The sequence below is a fragment of the Peromyscus eremicus genome, chromosome 5, assembly GCF_949786415.1.
Source record: "Peromyscus eremicus chromosome 5, PerEre_H2_v1, whole genome shotgun sequence".
Lineage (NCBI taxonomy): Eukaryota > Metazoa > Chordata > Mammalia > Rodentia > Cricetidae > Peromyscus > Peromyscus eremicus.
Window position 1 is genome coordinate 51,308,668 of NC_081420.1, and position 19,441 is coordinate 51,328,108.

Below are 19,441 nucleotides of genomic sequence, written 5' to 3' on the forward strand. Positions count from 1 at the left end.
TCAGACACCTACAACAAGATTAACCAGTCCCAGTGCTGGTAGTGGTAAGAGTTTTCTCAACTCATAAGAACTCACTCCCATCTTATGACTAACATCTCTTCCACTATAATTATGAACAGATTTTGCTAAATGGTAAATAACTATTTAAAAGTTAAGCAGTTACCATTACCACTAAAAGTAATAGTTAACTTTAAGTAGTAAAATAATTTCAGAATGGTTAAAGCACAAAATCAACCAAAAGTGACAAAAATTAGCATACAGAACTGGCCTTTCCAATCTGTGGGCCAACCACCCAAGGTTTCAAACCAATCACATGTTAATATTTGATCTGTACTGAATATACAGACATGTAGACTTTTACTTATCACAAAGCATAGTAAAACAATAATTTGTTAGCATTTACATTGTATTCAGTGCTACAACCAACCCAGAGATGAGGTGAAGAAAGATGTGCGGAAGTCAAATACAATGTCATCTTGTATAAGACTTGAGCATCCAGAGATTTGATTATGAAGGGGGTCCTGAAATTATGAGGGATGATTGGATACCATTTACTCTCCCTTGAACCTGCTCTGCCTGCTATTATTGTTATAATTATTTTAAGGATTAGGGACTCAACAACCCATGACCTCATGCCTGCAAAGCAATCATGGTACCACTAAGCTGTATCCCTGGCCTTAACCAGTTAAATATATAAGTGCTGTTTTGAAGCAGCTAAGTAGTCTCTTTTGCTCATTTTTCTGTCTTTATTTAATAAGACCACTTAGAAATTCGTTTACAATGATATAATTTAATGGTATAAAAATACACTTGGCAAATAGCAAAGTGTTCTGAAAATGTTTGTCAAAATGTAAAAAATGAAGAGTTCTACTTATTTTCTTCAATCGTGTCATAGTCATATATTTAGACAGGCTAAATTAACTTTTATTTATGGCATAATTTTACAATAAGCTCTCATAAATGTCCTTTACAAACATCAGTGCATACACATGGGATAGGTAATACAAAACTGTAAGTCAGTGAGTTTTTTTCTCAAACAAATTCTGGTTGTAAAATACCCATGTATCATAAAAGGGAGCCCAGTTCAAAACAAAAGAAAGCAAAAAAACATTCTTACTAGGTAGAAAAAATTTTCAATTCATTTACATATTCACATTCTATGTATTTTCTTATGGTCAACAAACTGACTCAAATGGTTTAAGTTATCCCACCATTTAAAGAGAAAAGTGTCTACAATAATTTTAAACCATGGAGTTAACTTAATTTCACCACTGGCTGCTTTCTTCATAATTTCTTTGAGTTCTTCCTTTGATACATAGAGATAGCTTTTAATCTCATTGGGATCTGGATTCAAGGTTACATTCTTCCTCAGAAACAAAATATAATCAATTTCATGTTCACCCCAGATACCATCAGATTGGGCCTTGTAGTAAATTCGTGTTAGATAATGCATTTCATTTGGATCAACCTACAACATAAAAAGAAAACTCAATTAATACCATCAACCAAGTCAGACATAGTGTACCTGTTTTTAATCTCAGTACTCAGCAGGCAGAGGGAGATGGTTCTCTGAGTTTGAGGCCAGTCTCATCTACATAGCAAGTGCCAAGCTAATCAGGGATATGCAGTGAGACACTGTTTCAAAAAATTAAAGAAAAACTGACTAACGACAAAAAGATAACCTAAAATCAACACATTTCAAGAATATTTTGTTTTTTAAATTTACTTTTTGTGTATGAGTGTTTTATCTGCATATATGCCTGTGAACCACTTGTGTGCCCAGTGCCCTGGGAGACCAGAAGAGGGCAACTGATCTCCCAGAACTGGAAATAGAGGGATATAAGCTGCCATATTGGTGTTGAGTATTAAACATGGGTTCTCTGGAAGAGCAGTCAATGCTCTTAACTGCTGAGCCATCCCTCTAGCCCTTTAACAATATCTCGAATGGCAGCAGAGTAGTTTTACAATCAGAGGGTTTTTTTATTTGTTTGTTTTTCTAGACAGGATTTCTCTGTATAGCTTTGAAACCTATCCTGGAACTCACTCTGTAGACCAGGCTGGCCTCAAACTCACAGAGATCAGCCCGCCTCTGCCTCCCGAGTGCTGGGATTAAAGGTGTGTGCCACCACACCTGGCTACAATCAGAGTTTTTAAAAGTATTATTCTCCTATTGATGATATATGGAAAAATTATTACTGTTTGAGTGTCTAAATTTTTTATTCCCGAGACTAAACATAAGTTATTTTTTTCAAAATATTAAAAAAATAGTTACTCAAACTAGAACATTACTCAATATAGGTTATTCAAAATAGAATGCATTAATATTTTAAAGTTGCTATTACAGAAAAACATTTACTATTTCAACTAGATGTGAGACACTTTGTCATACTGTTCAAAGAGGACAGTAAAGCATAGTGGTGCACATCTTTAGTACCAGCATGCTGGCTGAAAACTGACACAGGCAAATCTCTATAAGTTTAAGGCTAGCCTGGTCTACACAGTGAGCTCCAGGTTAGCTAGCCCTAAATTTTGGTTTCTTAAAATCATGGTCCTAGTTTTGCTCAATATTGATATACCAGTCTATATGATGGCTTTTTTAACTGATCAAATCAGAGATGAATGCTACCTTGTGGACATCCTTAGGAACATGAACCACAATTCTGAGTGAATTGAAATAACCTTTTCCTTCCTTGGAATTGCTCTCTTAAAAAATACTCATTTTTGAGGCAAGGTCTTTCCAAGTAGCCCTGGCTAGCTTGGAACTCACTATGTAGATAAGTCTGGCCTGAAACTCAGAGAACCATCTACCTCTGCCTCCCGAGTACTGGGATTTAGCTCAGTGAGAGCCTGCTAAGCATGGGTGAAGAACTGGGTTCCATCCTCAGTACCACATAAACCAGGCATAATGGTGCATACTTGTACTCTCAGCACCAGGAAAATGAAGGCAGGCGGATCATTAAGGGCATCTTCAGCTACATGAGATCCATCACATCTCAGAAAGGAGGCTGGAGAGATAGCTCAGCAGTAAGAGTACTGTCTTGCTCTTCCCCAGGACTCAGATTTGAGTCCTAGCACCAACACGGCAGCTAACAACCAGTCTTAACTCTGTTCCAAGGGACTCCACTCCCTCTTTCAGCCTCCTCCTGCACTGCATGCACATGGCACACAAGACATACATGTAGGAAAAGCACAGACATAAAACAAAAATAGGTATCATATATTTTTTTTTAAGAGGCTGGAGAGATGGCTCAGCAGTTAAGAGTACCACCTACTCTTCCAGAAGACCCAGGTTCTGCTCCAAGAGCCACATGGTGGTTCAGCTATTTGCTACTCCAGTTCCTGGGGATCTAACACCCTCTTTCTGGTCTCCTTGGGCACCAGATATATATGTGGTGCACATCAATGAGAAAAAACCATAAAATAAAGTTATTTTTTAAGAAAGAGAAGCAAAAAATTTGGCTGGGTTTGGAATGCATGCCAATAAACCCAGCACTTAAGAGACAAATACAAGCATATTATTTGTTGGAAACCAGTAGGTGCTATACAGCAAGACACTGTTTCAAAAAACAAAATAAAAATGTACACAATATTCCTTATTGAAGGGCTAATTCTATAAATCAGGAAGTTATAAAGCACAGACTATGTACTACTGTAATCACAGCAATTGGGAGACTGAGGCAGGAGGATCAAGAATTTAAGGCCAGCTTGGATTACAGAGTGAAACTGTCTCAAAACAAAATTCTTGGTCTGGAACTGTAAGTTAGTGGAAAAGTACTTATCAGGAATGTACAAAACTCTGGGTTCCACTCAAAGCATTGCTGAAAATTGCTTTTTGGTTATTAGTCAATATCTTAACATACTGATTTAGGTTTCGATTGTAGGCTGTCTAAGAAGACTAATTACCTCTTCTAAGGGAATTCCCAGTTCAGCTTTTAAGCGCCTCTGTGCAGCTCGTTTGACACCAATGGCGTTGTTTTCTTCAAGTTCACCTGGATTACTTAATGGATGACTACAGCAACTATTGGTGAAACAACCTGGAAAATATTAATATGAACAAAGATGAACTTTTCTCAAATCAGGTTTGCAAGATCAAGGAAAAGTTTTATAAGTAATCAGATAAACAGAGTTTTAAGTTAGTTACAATGGGCTCCCACTATTATTTTCTGAAAGATAGTTATGGATAATCTTAATGCTGTCTTAAACCAAGAAGATAAAAACATAGAGATAATTCAGATAGTAAGGTTATATTCATTGGATAAGCTTATTTAATGTAAAATATAAATGAAGCCATTTACCAAGCTATTCCTTTTGGACCTTGGCTCCAAGAAGTTCAATCAGATTAATATAGTTCCCAGTAGAATCTACCTTGTGCGTTAAGTATACTAACCTGGAAAGGTAATTTTAGCATCTGACCTCTGCTGTAACAGGAGCTTATTTTCACTATTAAATAAGAAGACACTAAAAGCTCGATGTAATAATCCTAAAAGCAAAATAAGTATGATTGGTCAGAAAATGCCAGTTATTTGTCCAATTTCCCCTCTTGCAGTTGAGATTATGACAAGCAACCTGTTGACAGTTCTGCTATTTTCCAGTCTTCTAACAGGAATTTCTGTATGGCTGTTATGGAGAATAGTTCCAGCAAACCAGCAAGACTAGTCACCAAGTGAAACTCCTTTTCACTTGGCAGTATTGGCGGTTTTGATGCAGGCCAAATGCTCTTTCAGGAATAGTTAACCCAGGCCATTTAGTCCCTTGCTTTAGGATGTGTGTGTGCGTGCATACGTGTGAGGGTTCATGTTTCCCTTCAATACCTACTTCTCTCTATAGCCTTCAGAAAGACAGGCTTGAGTACTATGTTAATGGTCTATTCCATTTTTATGAGCCCAGAATAATTCTGAAGCATCTTAGTAAAATACAAAAAGTGGAAAGAAATATTACAGGAGAGGCAGCAAGGTAAATTTCATTATTACACTATTTAACTGGAATGAAATGTAAAAATATTAAGAAATGCATCTCTCAGCACTTGGGAGGCAGATTTCTGCAGAGTAGCCAGCCAAAGCTACACAGTAAGACTCTCCTCACCCCCAAAAGAAAAAAGCATTCCTTTTATCCCAATATTTTTGTCAGCTAACTGGAAATGTCTATACAGATCACTTTGTAAAAAATATTTTAGAACAGTACCTTTGTCAATGTTTTCATTCAGGTGACAGTTTTTCTTGGTGTCAGCCCCAATTTTATTGTCATTTTCATCAATAAGAATACACATCTCTGCTAGAAGTTGAACTTGTTGTTCATCGAGATGGCTGGTATTTATTTCTGGCATTGTGACAGAATGTTTGATCTGACCTAGAACACTAATATTGAAAAAGGTCATCACATTATAGTTTTCTAAATGGCATATACATATAGAGAAGCATATCTAGATTTGAGCTGAGGAGCTAATTCAGCCATTAAGCTTATAATTATGCTTACTGTTCCCATCTGCAGCCCCCCCCCCCCCCGTGGGTTTCTCCAAGGATGCCACTGGCCAAATACTCAATCCTACTTTGACCATCTTTTCTCCTATGACAATCATACCTAGCCTTTTATAACAGTTGTTCTAAAGTGCCAAACTCAATGTTCTACTCAAATTACTGAGCTGACACCTCTTGTAGCACTGGAAAATCAACTCCTCCTTTTGTGTACTTTACTTTATATATTTTTCTATTCGTGATCTGGCTCCAACCTAATTTTTCATCCTATTTTCCCACAACAGTCTCTCAATTCTTTATTACATGTTCCCAAAATCATTCCAAGTATTTTTGCCATTTGCATCCTCAGCATGATTGCTAAAGAATGCCATACACCAATGTTAATTGAAATCTAGGTTTCAAAGTTCAATTCCCAAACATTTAAACAATGTCCCATAAGATTTTATCCAATTTTTAACCTAGGCTCCTAGTTAGAAAAGATTTATGCAACAATTCTGTCAATTCTCCTAAGGGCAATATATAGATAATAATTTTGATGAAGAGGCAAAAACTTTATTCATTCACTATATTCAAGTGGATGCTTTAGAGCAGTTCCTGGAATTTTTTTTTTTCTGAACAGTGAATTAGTATACTGTCAATTCTGCTTTTATAAGTGCAAGAATTAGACAATGCCTAAACTAGACAATGTAGAACTAGGTGCAGCTGTGTTCCAGTCAGTCTTTTATTTATGGACACTAAAATCTAAATTTCACTTAATCCCCATGTCACAAAATGATTTTTTTTCTTACAATCTATTATTAGGTTATACTTCATACATCCTAACCTTAGTTCAGACACCTAATTTTCTCAACTTAAGTGTAAATTTAGACCACTTTCTGTATTTTGCACATCTCTATCCAGCAATTTCTAACTTTTCTAATCTTTGTAAGAGTTCCTTACATATCTTCTCTGTTTTTTAAAGTAAGTTTTCCCACAATTTATTTTGAAGATTCTATGTGATCTACTTTGAAATATATAGATTACTGGAGTTAAAACATACCTCTGAACGGCTAATAAAACTTTCTAAAACTAAATAGAGTACAGAATGAACTAATTGGGGCACGGGAATACCACTGATGACAATAAGGCTAAAATACTGAATACCAAAAAAAAAAAAAAAAAAAAAAAAAACCCAAAACAAAACAAACAAACAAAAAACACAGCAATGAGTTTAATGATTACAGGAAAGGACAAGCATTGTAAGAAGTGAAAGTGTACTTTAACTAACAGGGTATATTTTCGACATTCATAGACTAACTTAAAATTCTAAGGTTGATTTCATTCTTGTGGAATTACTAAACTTTTTGAAAAAAACATCTTTAACTCATAATGCCAGGATATTAAGAATCAACTTCATTTTCTAAGGTGTAGAAAATACACATCACCTAACTCAAGAAAAAGATCCAGGAACATATAGGAGAGGCGTCTCCATTTCTTTATAAAACTCACCTGGACATTTAACAACCACAACACCTGCAAATCCTCTCTAAAACTAGAAGCAAGCAGCCATCGACCTATTTATTCATTATTCGAAGAAGGCAAGTGAGGTGGCTCCATAATGGAGCAAAGACTAGATTTTCTTAAGTCGGTTCCCTCTTTATAATCAACTCCCCAAGGTTTATGAACCGCAGCATTTCTCGGACTACTGGATCGCTTCTCAGGGCGTCTCCACCGACAGACAGCCCGTTGGATCCGAAGCTCTGCCACTGGGATGCAGCCCATCACCCAACCCGCCCCAGAACCAGTACCCAGCCCAAGGGGAGCAACAGTCCCAGGCGGACCAAACGTCAAATGCCCACCATGGCGAGCCAAGCTGGGAAACCGTGTTACCTCAGCCTCATCCTGCCACCCAGCACCTCCTGGTCCCCCGCGCCATCCCCTCAACAAAGCAACTCTTACCGGAGACTCCTGCTAGAAGCGCTTTGAAGTGCTGAGGTGCGCCGTATTTCAACGCTCTTCGCAGCAAGCCCCGCCTTCAGACACCGCCCCCTAACGGCATGTCCAATCACTCGCGCCATTGCCCGTCCGCGCCACATTTCCTCAGCCAATCGCCACTAGCGTAAGCCTGACGTCACGACCGCGCCAGCCAGGCGCGCGGTGGTGCCACCTCCCTGGCGCGTGGCTCAGGAAAACTCTCTGGAGGTTTCAAGAAACGGCTGCGGAACTGGGCCCCGAACGAGGGTGTTGGCGACTCCAGGTGCACAGCTGGGACGGTCGGCACGCCCAGCTGCCTCGTGGAAGGGAAGCTTCTCTACTGGGAAGGTGCCTTGAAGATGGTGCGACCCAATCGGCCACCAGCCAATGGCACCTTCGACCATGCCCGGGCTCGCCAATCAGCTGGCGGCAAGGCCAGGGCCGGCCCTGACCTGACATGGGTGTGTGTGCGTGATGACGTCAGACGCCTTGAGACGGGAGCTCTAGCGAGTGCAGGAACGCCTCCTTTTTTCACAGGAACGCCTCCGCTTTTGTTCCCAAAGGCCACTGCCCCATCAGTCCTAGAGGGCGGAATGAAACTCCAGTTGGATGAACTTGAAAGCTAAGAAAAAGCAAGAAATCATTGTTAATGTATTGGTTTAGAAGATTTAACCCTGCTTCCCCAACATGTTATTCCAGTAAGAAAATTCCGTACATTTGCAGCAGCGCTAATTACCAAGGTGCTTTGCAATGTGGAATAAATTGTTCAGCAAAGTTAAATGAAGTTGAGGCAGGTTGGGGAACCAACGTTTGGACTGGATTAATTTGATATTAGTCAAACCATCATGTGATAATCCATTCTTAATAAATTTAGTGAAGCAAGGTTATATGTTAGAAGTCTTTCACTACAGGTTATATGAGGTTTGTGTAAATGAGATGTGATGGGATTGGTCGAAAGTTCATCTATTACATCAAATCGTTTATTTTTTTGTGATGTGTATGTGTAGTGTATGCATTATATGCATGTGTGTGTTCAGGTACATGATGTCTTCCTCTTACTTTTTTTAGTTAACATTTTAAAAATTACAGGTTTATTTATTTTGCGTGTGAATGGGTGTGGGCGTACCACAGTGCTCTGGTGGAGGACAGTTGAGAGAGTCATATCTCTCCTTCCACCACGTGGGTTCTGAGTAACATGTTCAGGTCTTCAGGCTTGGGGGCAGGTGCCTTTACCCATTAAGCCATCTCGCTAGCCCCTCCATCTTATTTTTTGAGAGAGGGTATCTCATTGATTTTGGAGCGTATTGATTTAGCTGAGATTGAATAGTCAACAAATCCTCATGCCTCTGCTCCCCAGTTTGGGATCATAGATACCCAATCATACCCATTGATATGCCTGACTTTATACATGGGTGCTAGGAATTTGAGCTCATCAGTTCTTTATGCTTTCACACTTTACCCAACCCTCTTCCCAGTCCAATGCCTGTGGAATTCAATATTCTGAATTTGTCAGCTAAGCAGTGCGGTGCACCAGTTCTCAAACTTGTTGGTCTCTAGACACTCTGGACACAGAGCTGTGTGTGTTGTATTAGGTAAAATGTATGAAGAACGTTTTATGTGACAAATTAGTAGGCAAACAAGTATTTTCAGTAGCTTCCAGGTGATCACAGTCATTTGTGTGCATATACATATACATATATATATATATATATATACACAAATATACACACACACACACATATATATATATATATATATATATATATATATATATATATATATATATATACAGGTGTGTGTGTGCATTTATATGTGGAGGTCAGTTGATGACAGGTCTTCCTCAAAAAAAAATAAAACAAGGCTCTGTATCTTATTTTTTGAGATAATGTCTCTCACTGAGCCTGGAGCTGGATTATTGGTTAGACTGGCTAGCTAGCAAGGTCCAGAGTTCTGCCATTCTTAGCCTCCCCAGCAATGGGATCACAGGTACACTTCCAGGCCTAGTTTTTTTTTTTTTTTTTCATTTTTGTCTCAAATTTTTATTTTTTTATTATTTTTTATTAAGAGATTTTCTATTCATTTTAGATACCAACCACAGATTCCCCTGTCCTCCTTCCTCCCACCTCCCAGCCTTCCCCCCAGGCCCAGTTTTTATGTGGATTCTGGGGTTCAAATGGAGATCCTTATCCTTGCATGGCAAGCACTTTACCTACCGACTGAGCCATTTCCCCAGCTCTGGTTAGTTTTTGATAAACAAGCACACGTGCTGGCTTTTCTTTCTGTTTTGTAATAGTGATTTCCCATTTTGAAATCTGGAACTTTTTCTTTTCTTTTTTTGAGGCAGTATCTCACTGTAGCTCAGGCTGTCCTGGAACTCTGTAGACCAGGCTGGCCTCGAACTCATAGAGTTCGCCTTCCTAGTGCTGGGATTAAAGACATTCACCACTACACATGGCTCAGGAATTTGAAATTTAAAAGAAAATTTCATACTAATACTTCGGAATTCACTGGTTTTACTTGTAAACCTAAATACACATTTCCTGTGAATGATTTTGTAATTGGTTGTTTGGGAAATAATGAGTTACTGAATTAAGCAAGTCTTTCAAATATAGATGACACATTTCATTATTTACTACCATGCAATCACATTAATATTATCAATAATTTTGAAACATATTAGGCACCTTTCCCTGTGGGTCTAGGACAGGAATGAAGCCTTGTGAAAACACTGTTAAATACTAGTAAGTCATTGATAATGGTAATAATAAGCTTTTATTGTAAATATTCCCTTTATGTTATTTTTTCCTTTAAATTATCTGAAATGGGAAGTGAGGGTTGATTGCCTAATTAACAGATACCCCCTCTCTGGTGCATAGAATTCTTTAAGCAAAAGACTACCAACCAACCAGCCAAGCAGCCAGCCACTCTGAATACTGGATGGACATCATGAAGCTACACAACAATGACAGCTGTGTACTGCTCAATTATTACTGCTGCAGCATGGCTCCTGTAGGTGTTATTGCAGATACAACTGTTTGAAATGGTTTACAGCAGATTATTTTTCCATCAGAAGCCTCTGTAAACGAAATGACCCTGTAGCTTTTCCCATCAAGATGAGGAGGGAGGCACACTAGAGAAATGGCTTAGCCATGAAGAACTGGCTGCTCTTGTAGAGGACCTGGATTCAGTTCCCAGTATCCACATGGCAGATCACAAGCATCTGTAACTCCAGTTCTGGGGATCTGACACTTTCTGGCTGCCACTAACAACCAGGCACACATGTGATACAGATATATAAATGCAGGCAAACACTTATTCACGTAACAATTTAAAATCTTAAAAAAAAAAAAAGTAGGAGCATTTTCTCAAGTGACCTAACAGAAGACCTGTGACTGCAGATTTTGAAGACAAGGTCTTGCTATCCACCACAGGCTAAACTGAAAAGATATAAGTAATCCAGATTAGCCTTGTACTAATGGTCTTTCCTCTATGGCAAGGACAGTGAGATATGATGTAGCCTCATGCTGGCTTTGTACTAGTAGTATTTCTCCATCGCTGAGGAAAGTGTGTGAGATGTGATGTAGCCCTAGGCTGATCTTGAACTTACCTTTGTGCCTGGGCTTCCTATGTGCTATGATTTCAGGCATGCACCACCATGCCTAGTTTGAAATATTTTAATGTACATGTTTGTTTTTATGTTATTTTATCAAAACAACGCTTGAAAAAAGGACAAGGGTTGTAGAGCTAGAAGGGAAATAAAACTTAGTAGCTCATGCACAGGTCTTTAGCTGTGTGTTATCTTTGAAAGTTGGAAGGAAGATAGTTCTAGACTCTAATATTTCAGAGAAACTCAGCAATAGTCCATAACTTCTAACTGGATTACTAGCCTTTGAGTTTTTCAGTACTTCATGGTAATAGTTTCCTTTCTGGGGATTCTTCAGCTTTTCAGATCCTTTCAACCTTAGTCCCAATTGGTAGATGCCCTCTATTTTAATTGCACGGTACATGCTGAACCTTTGGCATGATTTCAGAGGTTTTCTTCAACTATTACACTGTAGTAGTTTCATAATCAGTTTTATGTATTTTATGTATTATGGGTGATGAGAAAAGAAACAAAGTGGTAGAATAATCCAACCAATAGACTGAGTTTTCAAAATCTTAAAGAAATATATATGGAAATTCTTTTTCCTTATTGCTCATGGTTTGGATAGGAAATAAGCTTCAAAGGTCATGTGTTGAAGGCTTGGTCCCCAATGCAGCAACACAGCAGGAGTTAGAGCTTGAGCCTGGGGTCATGATATCATAAGCATTATGGTATTATCAGTAGATTAATCTCTTAGTGCACTGGCAACTGAAGGAATTTAAGAAATAATGACAATTTTTAGACTAGATTAGGTCACTGGTAACACATTCTTGAAGATTATATCTTGTTTCTGCCCATGCCCTTCCTGGTTTCAGTAAGGTGATCAGTTTTGCTCAATCATGCCTCTCTATCATGATGATCATCTTCCTGTCCCCACAGGCTCAAAGTCAATACAGCCTAGTGACCATGGACTGAAACTTCTGAAATGATCAACTAAAATCAATAATTCCTCCTTTGTTTACAGGTATTTGATCACAGCAATGGAAAGCTAACTAACACACCCAGTTTGAGAAATATTCAATGAGTGTTACAGTAAAGTCAGAGGATTTGGAGAGGGGTTCATATACCCATTGTTGAAGATCATGCCTGAGACCTCATGTGTGTTAGGTGAGGAATGTATCCCTGGACTATATACCCAGCCCTCTCTTTTCACTTTTATAAACTTGGAGATAAGTTCTCACTAAGTTACCCAGACCTGCCTTCAACCCACTCTATAGCCCAGACATGCATTGAATTTGGGATCCTCCTGTCTCAAGTTCCTGAATAGTTGTGGCTACAGACCCAAGCCATCAGGCTGGTTCTTCTATTGCCTTAGGACCTCACTTCATATTCTTTGAATATTTGGAATCCTTTAGGAAGAGGGGAAAAAACCACATAACGCGTGTGATTAGGTTGGATGAGAATAATCTTGAAAACACAGTATTTGAGGGTTGGGGAGACTGCTTAGATGTTGAAGTCAAAGCATGAGTGTAACATGAATCTTAAAAGGTCTTATTAATAAAAACAGACCCGGAGCCAGGTATTGGGGTGAATGCTGAAAGATCAGAGAAACAGAACCAGCCACAGCTAACCTCACTTTGCCAATTTCTCAGTTGATCTGGTTTCCTCAAACTGGAAGCCTCTGTGTCCTCATCCGAATGGATCTCAGCTGAACTGCTGCTCAAAAGCCTAAAAGCTTAACAGGACTCTAGTTCCTGGTTTTCATGCGTTATATACCTTTCTGCTTCCTGCCATCACTTTCTGGGATTAAAGGCGTGTGTCAGCATGCCTGGCTGTTTCCAGTGTGGCTTTTAACTCACAGAGATCTGAATGGATGAATGGATCTCTGCCTCCAGAATGCTAGGATTAAAGGTGTGTGTGTATGCCACCATTTTCTGGCCTATATGTCTATCTAGTGGCTGTTCTGTTCTCTGACCCCAGTTAAGTTTATTAAGATGCACAATATATTGGGGGACACAGTATCACCATATTTCAGCACAAATAAAATTTCACCACACATGAGGACTTGAGTTCGATTCCCAGAACCCACATAAAAAAGATGGTTTGGAGCCAAGTGTGGCGGCACACACCTTAATCCTAGCACTCAGGTGGCAGAGTGAGACAAATGGATTTCTGAGTTTCAGTTAGGAGTGAGTGGTAGGCCAGCCAAAGCTACATAGGGAAACCAGTCTCAAAAACAATCAACAAACAATTTGGGCCTGGTGGGTATGCTGATAAACCCAGAGTTGGGGAGATAAATAAATCCCTGGGGCTCTCTGGCCAACCAGTCTAGTTTATCTGATGATATCTAGGCCAAGAGAGACCTTTTCTCTAGTGAAATGTGGACAGTGCCCGAAAAATGCCATCTGAGGTTGCCATCTAAGATTGGTCTGTGGTCTAATGTATGATAGATTTATAACAATGGTATTACTGGAGTATTAGAAAGTGGTGAAAGGTAGGAAGGTGACCTGTGGAGGAGGTGGGTCATTGAAGGCATATCCTTGAGGCTGTATCTAACCCTGACTCTCCTTCTACGTGCTTTTGCACAAGCTCAGGAGCCCAAGAAAACATGGACAGAGCCTCTAAGACCATGAGCCAAAACAAACCCTTCCATATTAAAGTTATGTCTGTCAGATATTTGGTGATGGAGATGTAACACTAGTAAGTAGAGGAAGCATAATCATGCAGTGACTATCTGACAACATTGGCAGGTTTTTGTTGTGGGGGGGTCATTTCGTAGTTCAGGTTGGCCTGGAACTATGTATAGCCTAGGCTTGCCTAAATCTCCTGGTGATCACCCTGTTTCAGCTTCCAAAGTCTGGAATTATAGTTTGAGCCACCATACCCAGTAACAACAGGGTTCTTAAATCTTTGATATTGTTTTGCAGGAGAAATTTTTAAGTGTTTGGATAAGTAGTCTAGGAAAAGCCTAGAACGTTATGTTATTCGGGTGTGAACGCTGAAGACCAGAATTCAGTAGAAATGCAGACAGGAAGCACTGCTCTGGAGGCCTCTGGTGTTTAAAGAAATTTCAAATACTACATTAGGTATCGCATTAGAGGCTACTCATGTTACATTCTAGCTAAGAATTTGTCTGTATTTTGCCCACATCCTGAGACTTTCTAAGGTGCTAAGTTTAAAGGTAGTGAAGTAATTAATTTATCAGGGAAAATTCAAGACAGCTTAGTGTTCAGGTTATGCTCTAGTCATGACTGGAGGCTTTTTAGACATATTTACAGTGAGAACTGGGAGCCAAAAGCAGAGGAGAAGATTTAAGAAGCAGGCAGTTTGGCTAGAAGAGCAGCAAGTTAATGTCTGTGGCATAGAAGGGTATGGTTGTTAAGGAGATTTGTATCCACAGACATTTATGTTAAGCAAAATAAGCCAAACTCAGAAAGACAAAAGTACCATACTTTCTATCATTTGTGGAATGTACATTTAAATTCATGTACACATGTTTACACATTTTTGAAGGGCAAAGAAGTAGAATAGGGACTATGATTGGGGAGAGAGCTTTAAAAGGAGGAGAGTTTAAATGATGGGGTAAACAATAGAATATTCATAAAATGAAAGCAGGAGGGACTATCTGGGAGAGGAAGGAGACCAATGAGGGGATAGGAGGAGCACAGGAGGGCAAGAAAGAGATTTAATAAGAATAAATTATAGTGATATATATGTATGAAGATGGCACAATAAAACCATTACTTTGTAGGCCAACTAAAATTTTACTTCTTAGAAAAGAAAACTGGTTGTGGTGATACATGTCTAAAATTCCAGCACTTGTATGTTTTTGAAACAGGTTCTCAAAATTCTTGGCCACATAGTGAAGCCACCCTGCTGGTCAGCATGAGACCCTCCCTCTCCCCTCTTCTCCTTTCCCCTCCTCTCTTCTCCTCTCCTCTTTACTCCTCTCTTCTCCCCTCCCCTTCCCTCTCTCTCTCTGTTTTTCCAGACAGGTATAGTCCTGGCTATCCTTGCTTTGTTAACCAAGTTGGCCTTGAACTCAGAGATTTACTTGCCTTTGCCTCCTGAGTGCTGGGATTAAAGGTGTGTGCCACCACTGCCTGGTGAGACCCTCTCAAACAAAAACAAAATGGAAAGAGGTCTTGCAATTTGCACTGAGATAGTGAAAGATGCCTTCAGGGGATTTCAGTAATTGGCTAACTCTACCCATCATGGACTCATGTATAAAACTGTAAACCCATTTTGACTGTCCCCTGAGATCACTGTGAAGCTACAAGGAATAGGGCCACCTGAAGAAACACTTTTCTGAAGTCCAGTTACACAGAAACTGAGGCCAATGCTCTAAGACCCAAAGGGTCTGGATCTGGGCAGATGAACTCAGCATTGTCCATATGATGCTAGTTTTGCAGGCTCGTAGGATGTAAGAGCAATGTGGTCATGGAGGATTCCACTAAGATTTAAAAGGAAGGCCTCAGAGCACAGGCAGTGTTTATCTAAGAGGTAATATAGGGTGCTGGGAATGTGAACCTCTTGCTGCAATGAAGACCCCAGAGTGCTGGAGATGCTAGAATATGGAATATTTGCTAAAGAAAGCCACAGTGACTGGAACCAGCCCAAGAGAAGCATGTAGACTACAAAAGGCTGTCCAAGCCCCACTATGTACCCCAGATGGATATGGAGCTATAAGCTAAGCTTTAATGTTTTTCATGCTGAATTTTGGTCTTGCTTTGGTCCAATCCAAATGCATGATTCTGAATGTACAACAGAAGTCTTCTTTGTATGTATATATAGGTCTGTGTATACAATTCAGAGTCAATGCAGCTCTATCTACATGGTTAGAATACAAAGAGATGAGACTTGGGAATTATACTTTGGAATCCTTCTCCTATTCATGCCTGTGTAACAGCGATATTTATTTTGTGCCTTTGAATGTTGAAAGATGTAACTTGTTTTTATATAGGTTCGTAGCTAAGCTTGTTTTGGGTTTCAGAAGAAACTTGAAGTCTTTGAGGTGGCTGGAGAGATACCTCAGCTCTTAACAGTTGAGAACTGCTCTTGAGGACCTAAGTTTGATTCTTAGAACCCATGTCCAGATGCTTATAATGACCTATTATTCCAGGAGGTCCACACTATCTTTGGGAATCCTCAGATACCTGTATTCATGTGTCCAGATTCACACATGCACATACACATAGGCATAATTAAAAAATAATAAATCTTGAACTTAAAGCATACTTTGGGATTGTTAGAGTTTGGGGACTCTTGGGAGTAGACTAAACACACTTAGCATTATGAGATGACCATGAGTCTTTGGGGGCCAAGGACAAAATGTTCTAGTTTGAATATGAATATGAAAAAGGTTCCCATTTTGAGTGCATGTTCCCTAGATGGGGATGCTACTTTGGAAGAGTCAGGAAACTCCACTTAGGTGGGGCCTAAGGCTGGAGATAAACCTTTAGGAGTTTATTATTCCTGGCCTCTTCTTGCCTGTTCTCTGCTTCTTGTCTGACATTAGGTGAAGAATTCTTCTGCCAGATGTTCCTACCACCACGATATCCTGCACAAGTGACTATGGACTAATTCCCCTGAAACCACATACCTTACGAAATCATCCCTTCTTTTTCTTATTGGGCATCTTGATCACAGCATAAGAAAACTAACAAAATATCACAGTATTTGCATTTCAACACTGTAATTTGTGAAGATTGGGTTATTCAGGTTTTGCCATGAGGTTGGGGGTTTGTGACATCTCCACAATGACATCTTTGTGTACAATCTTGAGACGGTGAAATGTAGGATTCTGAATGCACAATAGTGCAATATACATGCATAGGCTCCCTTATGCAGCTCAGATTCATACAGCTGTTTCTAAATGGCTAATATTCACAGAGAAGAGTTTCTTTGCTTCTTATTCTGTAATTTTAGGCTCTTTTTTTTCCTTTAAACTTTTCTTTTTCTTTATTTTATGTGTATGAATGTTTTGTCTATATGTATGTATGTACACCATTTGTGTGCCTCATACTCGAGGAGGCCAGAAGGCATTGGATCCCCTGGAACTGGAATTATAGACAGTTGTGAGCCATCATGTGGGTACTGGGACTTGAACCTGGGTCCTCTGCATGAGCACCCAACCAAACAAACTCCTATTTTCTGTTTTTTATGGAACCCTAAATATATATTTAAAGATAAAATGTACTTCCATTAACAGTATCTTAAGTGCCATCCACACATGGCTGCTTTGTTGCAAACAAAGTCACTTAGTGGAATGTTACTTGGGTATGGGATTGTGGTTGACAGTGCTTTCTGCTGGCTACCACTAACAGCAGAATCTTATGTATTCATTGTCACTAAAGAAAATTTTACTTAAATATCACAGCCTCCAAGATGAGATTAACATGAGCAAACTGGGGGTAGGGGAGTAATGGAGGGCAAGGGTTGGGGAAAGAGAGCTTAAGGGAGAGGGAGGTCCCAGCTGGATCAGGAGCAGAGTGGGAGAATGGAGAGGGAGATACCATGATGAATGAAGACCCCAGGGGAATAGGAAGAAGCAGAGTGCTAGAGAGAGGTCTAGAAATCCACAAAGATATCTCCACTGTAGACTTCTGGCAATGGTTGAGAGAGTGCCTGAGTTGACCTGCTCTGGTGATTGAATGGCTGAACACCCTGGCTGTCATGATAGAACTCTCATCCAGTGTCTGATGGAAGCAGATGCAGAGATCCACGGCCGAGCCCCAGGTGGAGCTCTGGGAGTCCAATCAGCGAGAGAGAGAGTATGAATGAGAGATGTTGAGACCATGGTTGGAGGAAGCACAGGGACAAATAGCCAAACTAGTGGAAATGCATGAACTGTGAACCAATGGCTGAGGAGCCCCCATGGAACTGGACCAGGCCCTCTGGATAAGTGAGACAGTTGATTAGCTTAAACTGTTTGGGAGGACCCCAGGCAGTGGAGCTAGGACCTGTCCTTGGTGCATGGGCTGGCTTTTTGGAGCCTGGGGCCTATGCTGGGACACTTTGCTCAGCCTTGGTGTAGGGAGGAGGGGACTGGACCTGCCTCAGCTGAGTCTTCCAGGCTGGGCTGACTCCCCAGGGGAGACCTTGCCTTGGAGGAGGCGGGAGTGGGGGGTGGATTGGGGGGGAGGGCTGGGGGGTGGGAGGAGGGAGTACGGGGGAATCCGTGGCTGATATGTGAAATTAAGTTAATTATAAAATAAATTTAACACAGAGAAACCCTGCCTCAAAAAACCTAAAAAAATAAAAAAAATAAAAATACTATTAAAAAATCACAGCCTCCAAGTTTGACAATAATTTCCCTGAGAAGTCAAATTTCTTTCTCAGTTCATTTTATAGAATTCTTTCTAGTGGTAAGCTTTGGTTATTATACTGAATACACAAACACTCCCCCATTTTCTTGTACAGAAGGCTTTGGTTATTTGAATCTCCAAATATTATAAATTTGTTTCTTCTCCAGCAAACATTGTTATTACTGCTTCTTGAATCCTAGCCTTTAGTTTTATTTTATAGGAAGAGGAAAAATGTTGACCCATGTAGAAGGAAAATGCCTTCATGCTTTTACCTTAGGTGAGTTTTAAGCACCCTGTTAAAGTTGCCCACAAAGACAAGGAGGCTGTTTATGTAATGGTTCCAGTCTGTTATGTAGGTCTTCCCAACCTAGATTAAAGGAAAAAAAAAAAAAAAAAAAAAAAAAAAGCAGCTCAAGTCCCACCTTTTGCAGTGAACAGCTGATTCTGTTTTCTCTTCTTAGCCAATGGTGATCAGATACTTCAGAAGGAAACTGGGTGAGTCATCTTCTGCAGATAAGCTGAAATATTAATAGTTCTATCTCCATCAGACTCTCCTGCAGCCAGATAGCAGGACTCCCACAGAGCCCAGCAAGTCAGCTTGTAAAGCGGGTTGGATTTGAGAGATTCTGAAACCAGTTAAAGTTGGAGTACACTTGACCTTGCATTTTAATAGATTATTTTCCTTTCTAGTTCTTGGGCTTGCGCAAGTTTTAGGACAGATGGACTTAAAACCTGCCTGACCGTGGACCCCTCACCGGAACACCTGCAGTGGTGAGTACCCACGGCCCGGAGGCTGCGCGTGCTTTTCCCATGTTACCTACGCTCCGGGGTCACGGGGAGCCATTCCTGCAAGGATCGTATGTACTGTGTTTGTAGGGTGCAGGATTTGGGGTCTAGCAGTGCCGGTGACTGGGGAAGTTCCTGACAGGGGAAGTGCTGGGTCTGCTTACGCCACCAGAGGGCGTCATGCTCGTTCTCCTGCAGTCACTCGCTGGGTCTTGGCTCTGCGTACAGCTAGGCCACAGTGGAGGCCGCCAGGAACCCACGCAAAAGCCGCAAGCCGAAACAGGAGACTGGCCGCGCGCAACAGGCCCGTGGGACAGTACGAAGGAAACCAGGAAAGAACT

At 40.2% G+C, this 19,441-nt stretch overlaps 2 protein-coding genes across 2 annotated transcripts in view; one reads left to right on the plus strand and one right to left on the minus strand.

The window, feature by feature from the left end:
- Positions 1 to 770: 770 nt before the first annotated feature.
- LOC131911423 (isopentenyl-diphosphate Delta-isomerase 1) lies at positions 771 to 19,377 on the minus strand. Its single transcript, XM_059263437.1, has 6 exons — positions 18,737 to 19,377; positions 7,410 to 8,046; positions 5,182 to 5,354; positions 4,388 to 4,480; positions 3,904 to 4,034; positions 771 to 1,468 (listed from the first exon to the last, which is right to left on the minus strand). The coding sequence occupies exons 2-6, from the start codon at positions 7,544 to 7,546 to the stop codon at positions 1,151 to 1,153; spliced, it is 852 nt and encodes a 283-aa protein (XP_059119420.1). The 5' UTR covers positions 7,547 to 8,046; positions 18,737 to 19,377; the 3' UTR covers positions 771 to 1,150.
- Wdr37 (WD repeat domain 37) overlaps positions 18,891 to 19,441 on the plus strand; it is a 60,121-nt gene continuing 59,570 nt past the window's right edge. The window contains exon 1 of the mRNA XM_059263435.1: positions 18,891 to 19,085. The gene's annotated coding sequence lies outside the window, so the exon portion shown is untranslated. The remainder of the gene's footprint in view (positions 19,086 to 19,441) is intronic.

Coding starts and splice junctions, on each gene's coding strand:
- LOC131911423 (XM_059263437.1), bottom strand. CDS start 7,546: ATGTGGCGCGGACGGGCAATGGCGCGAGTGATTGGACATGCCGTTAGG. Junction 5,355..7,409: donor GCTTCTAGCAGGAGTCTCCG/GTAAGAGTTGCT, acceptor TTTCAATATTAG/TGTTCTAGGTCAGATCAAAC. Junction 4,035..4,387: donor TGCTAAAATTACCTTTCCAG/GTTAGTATACTT, acceptor AATATTTTCCAG/GTTGTTTCACCAATAGTTGC.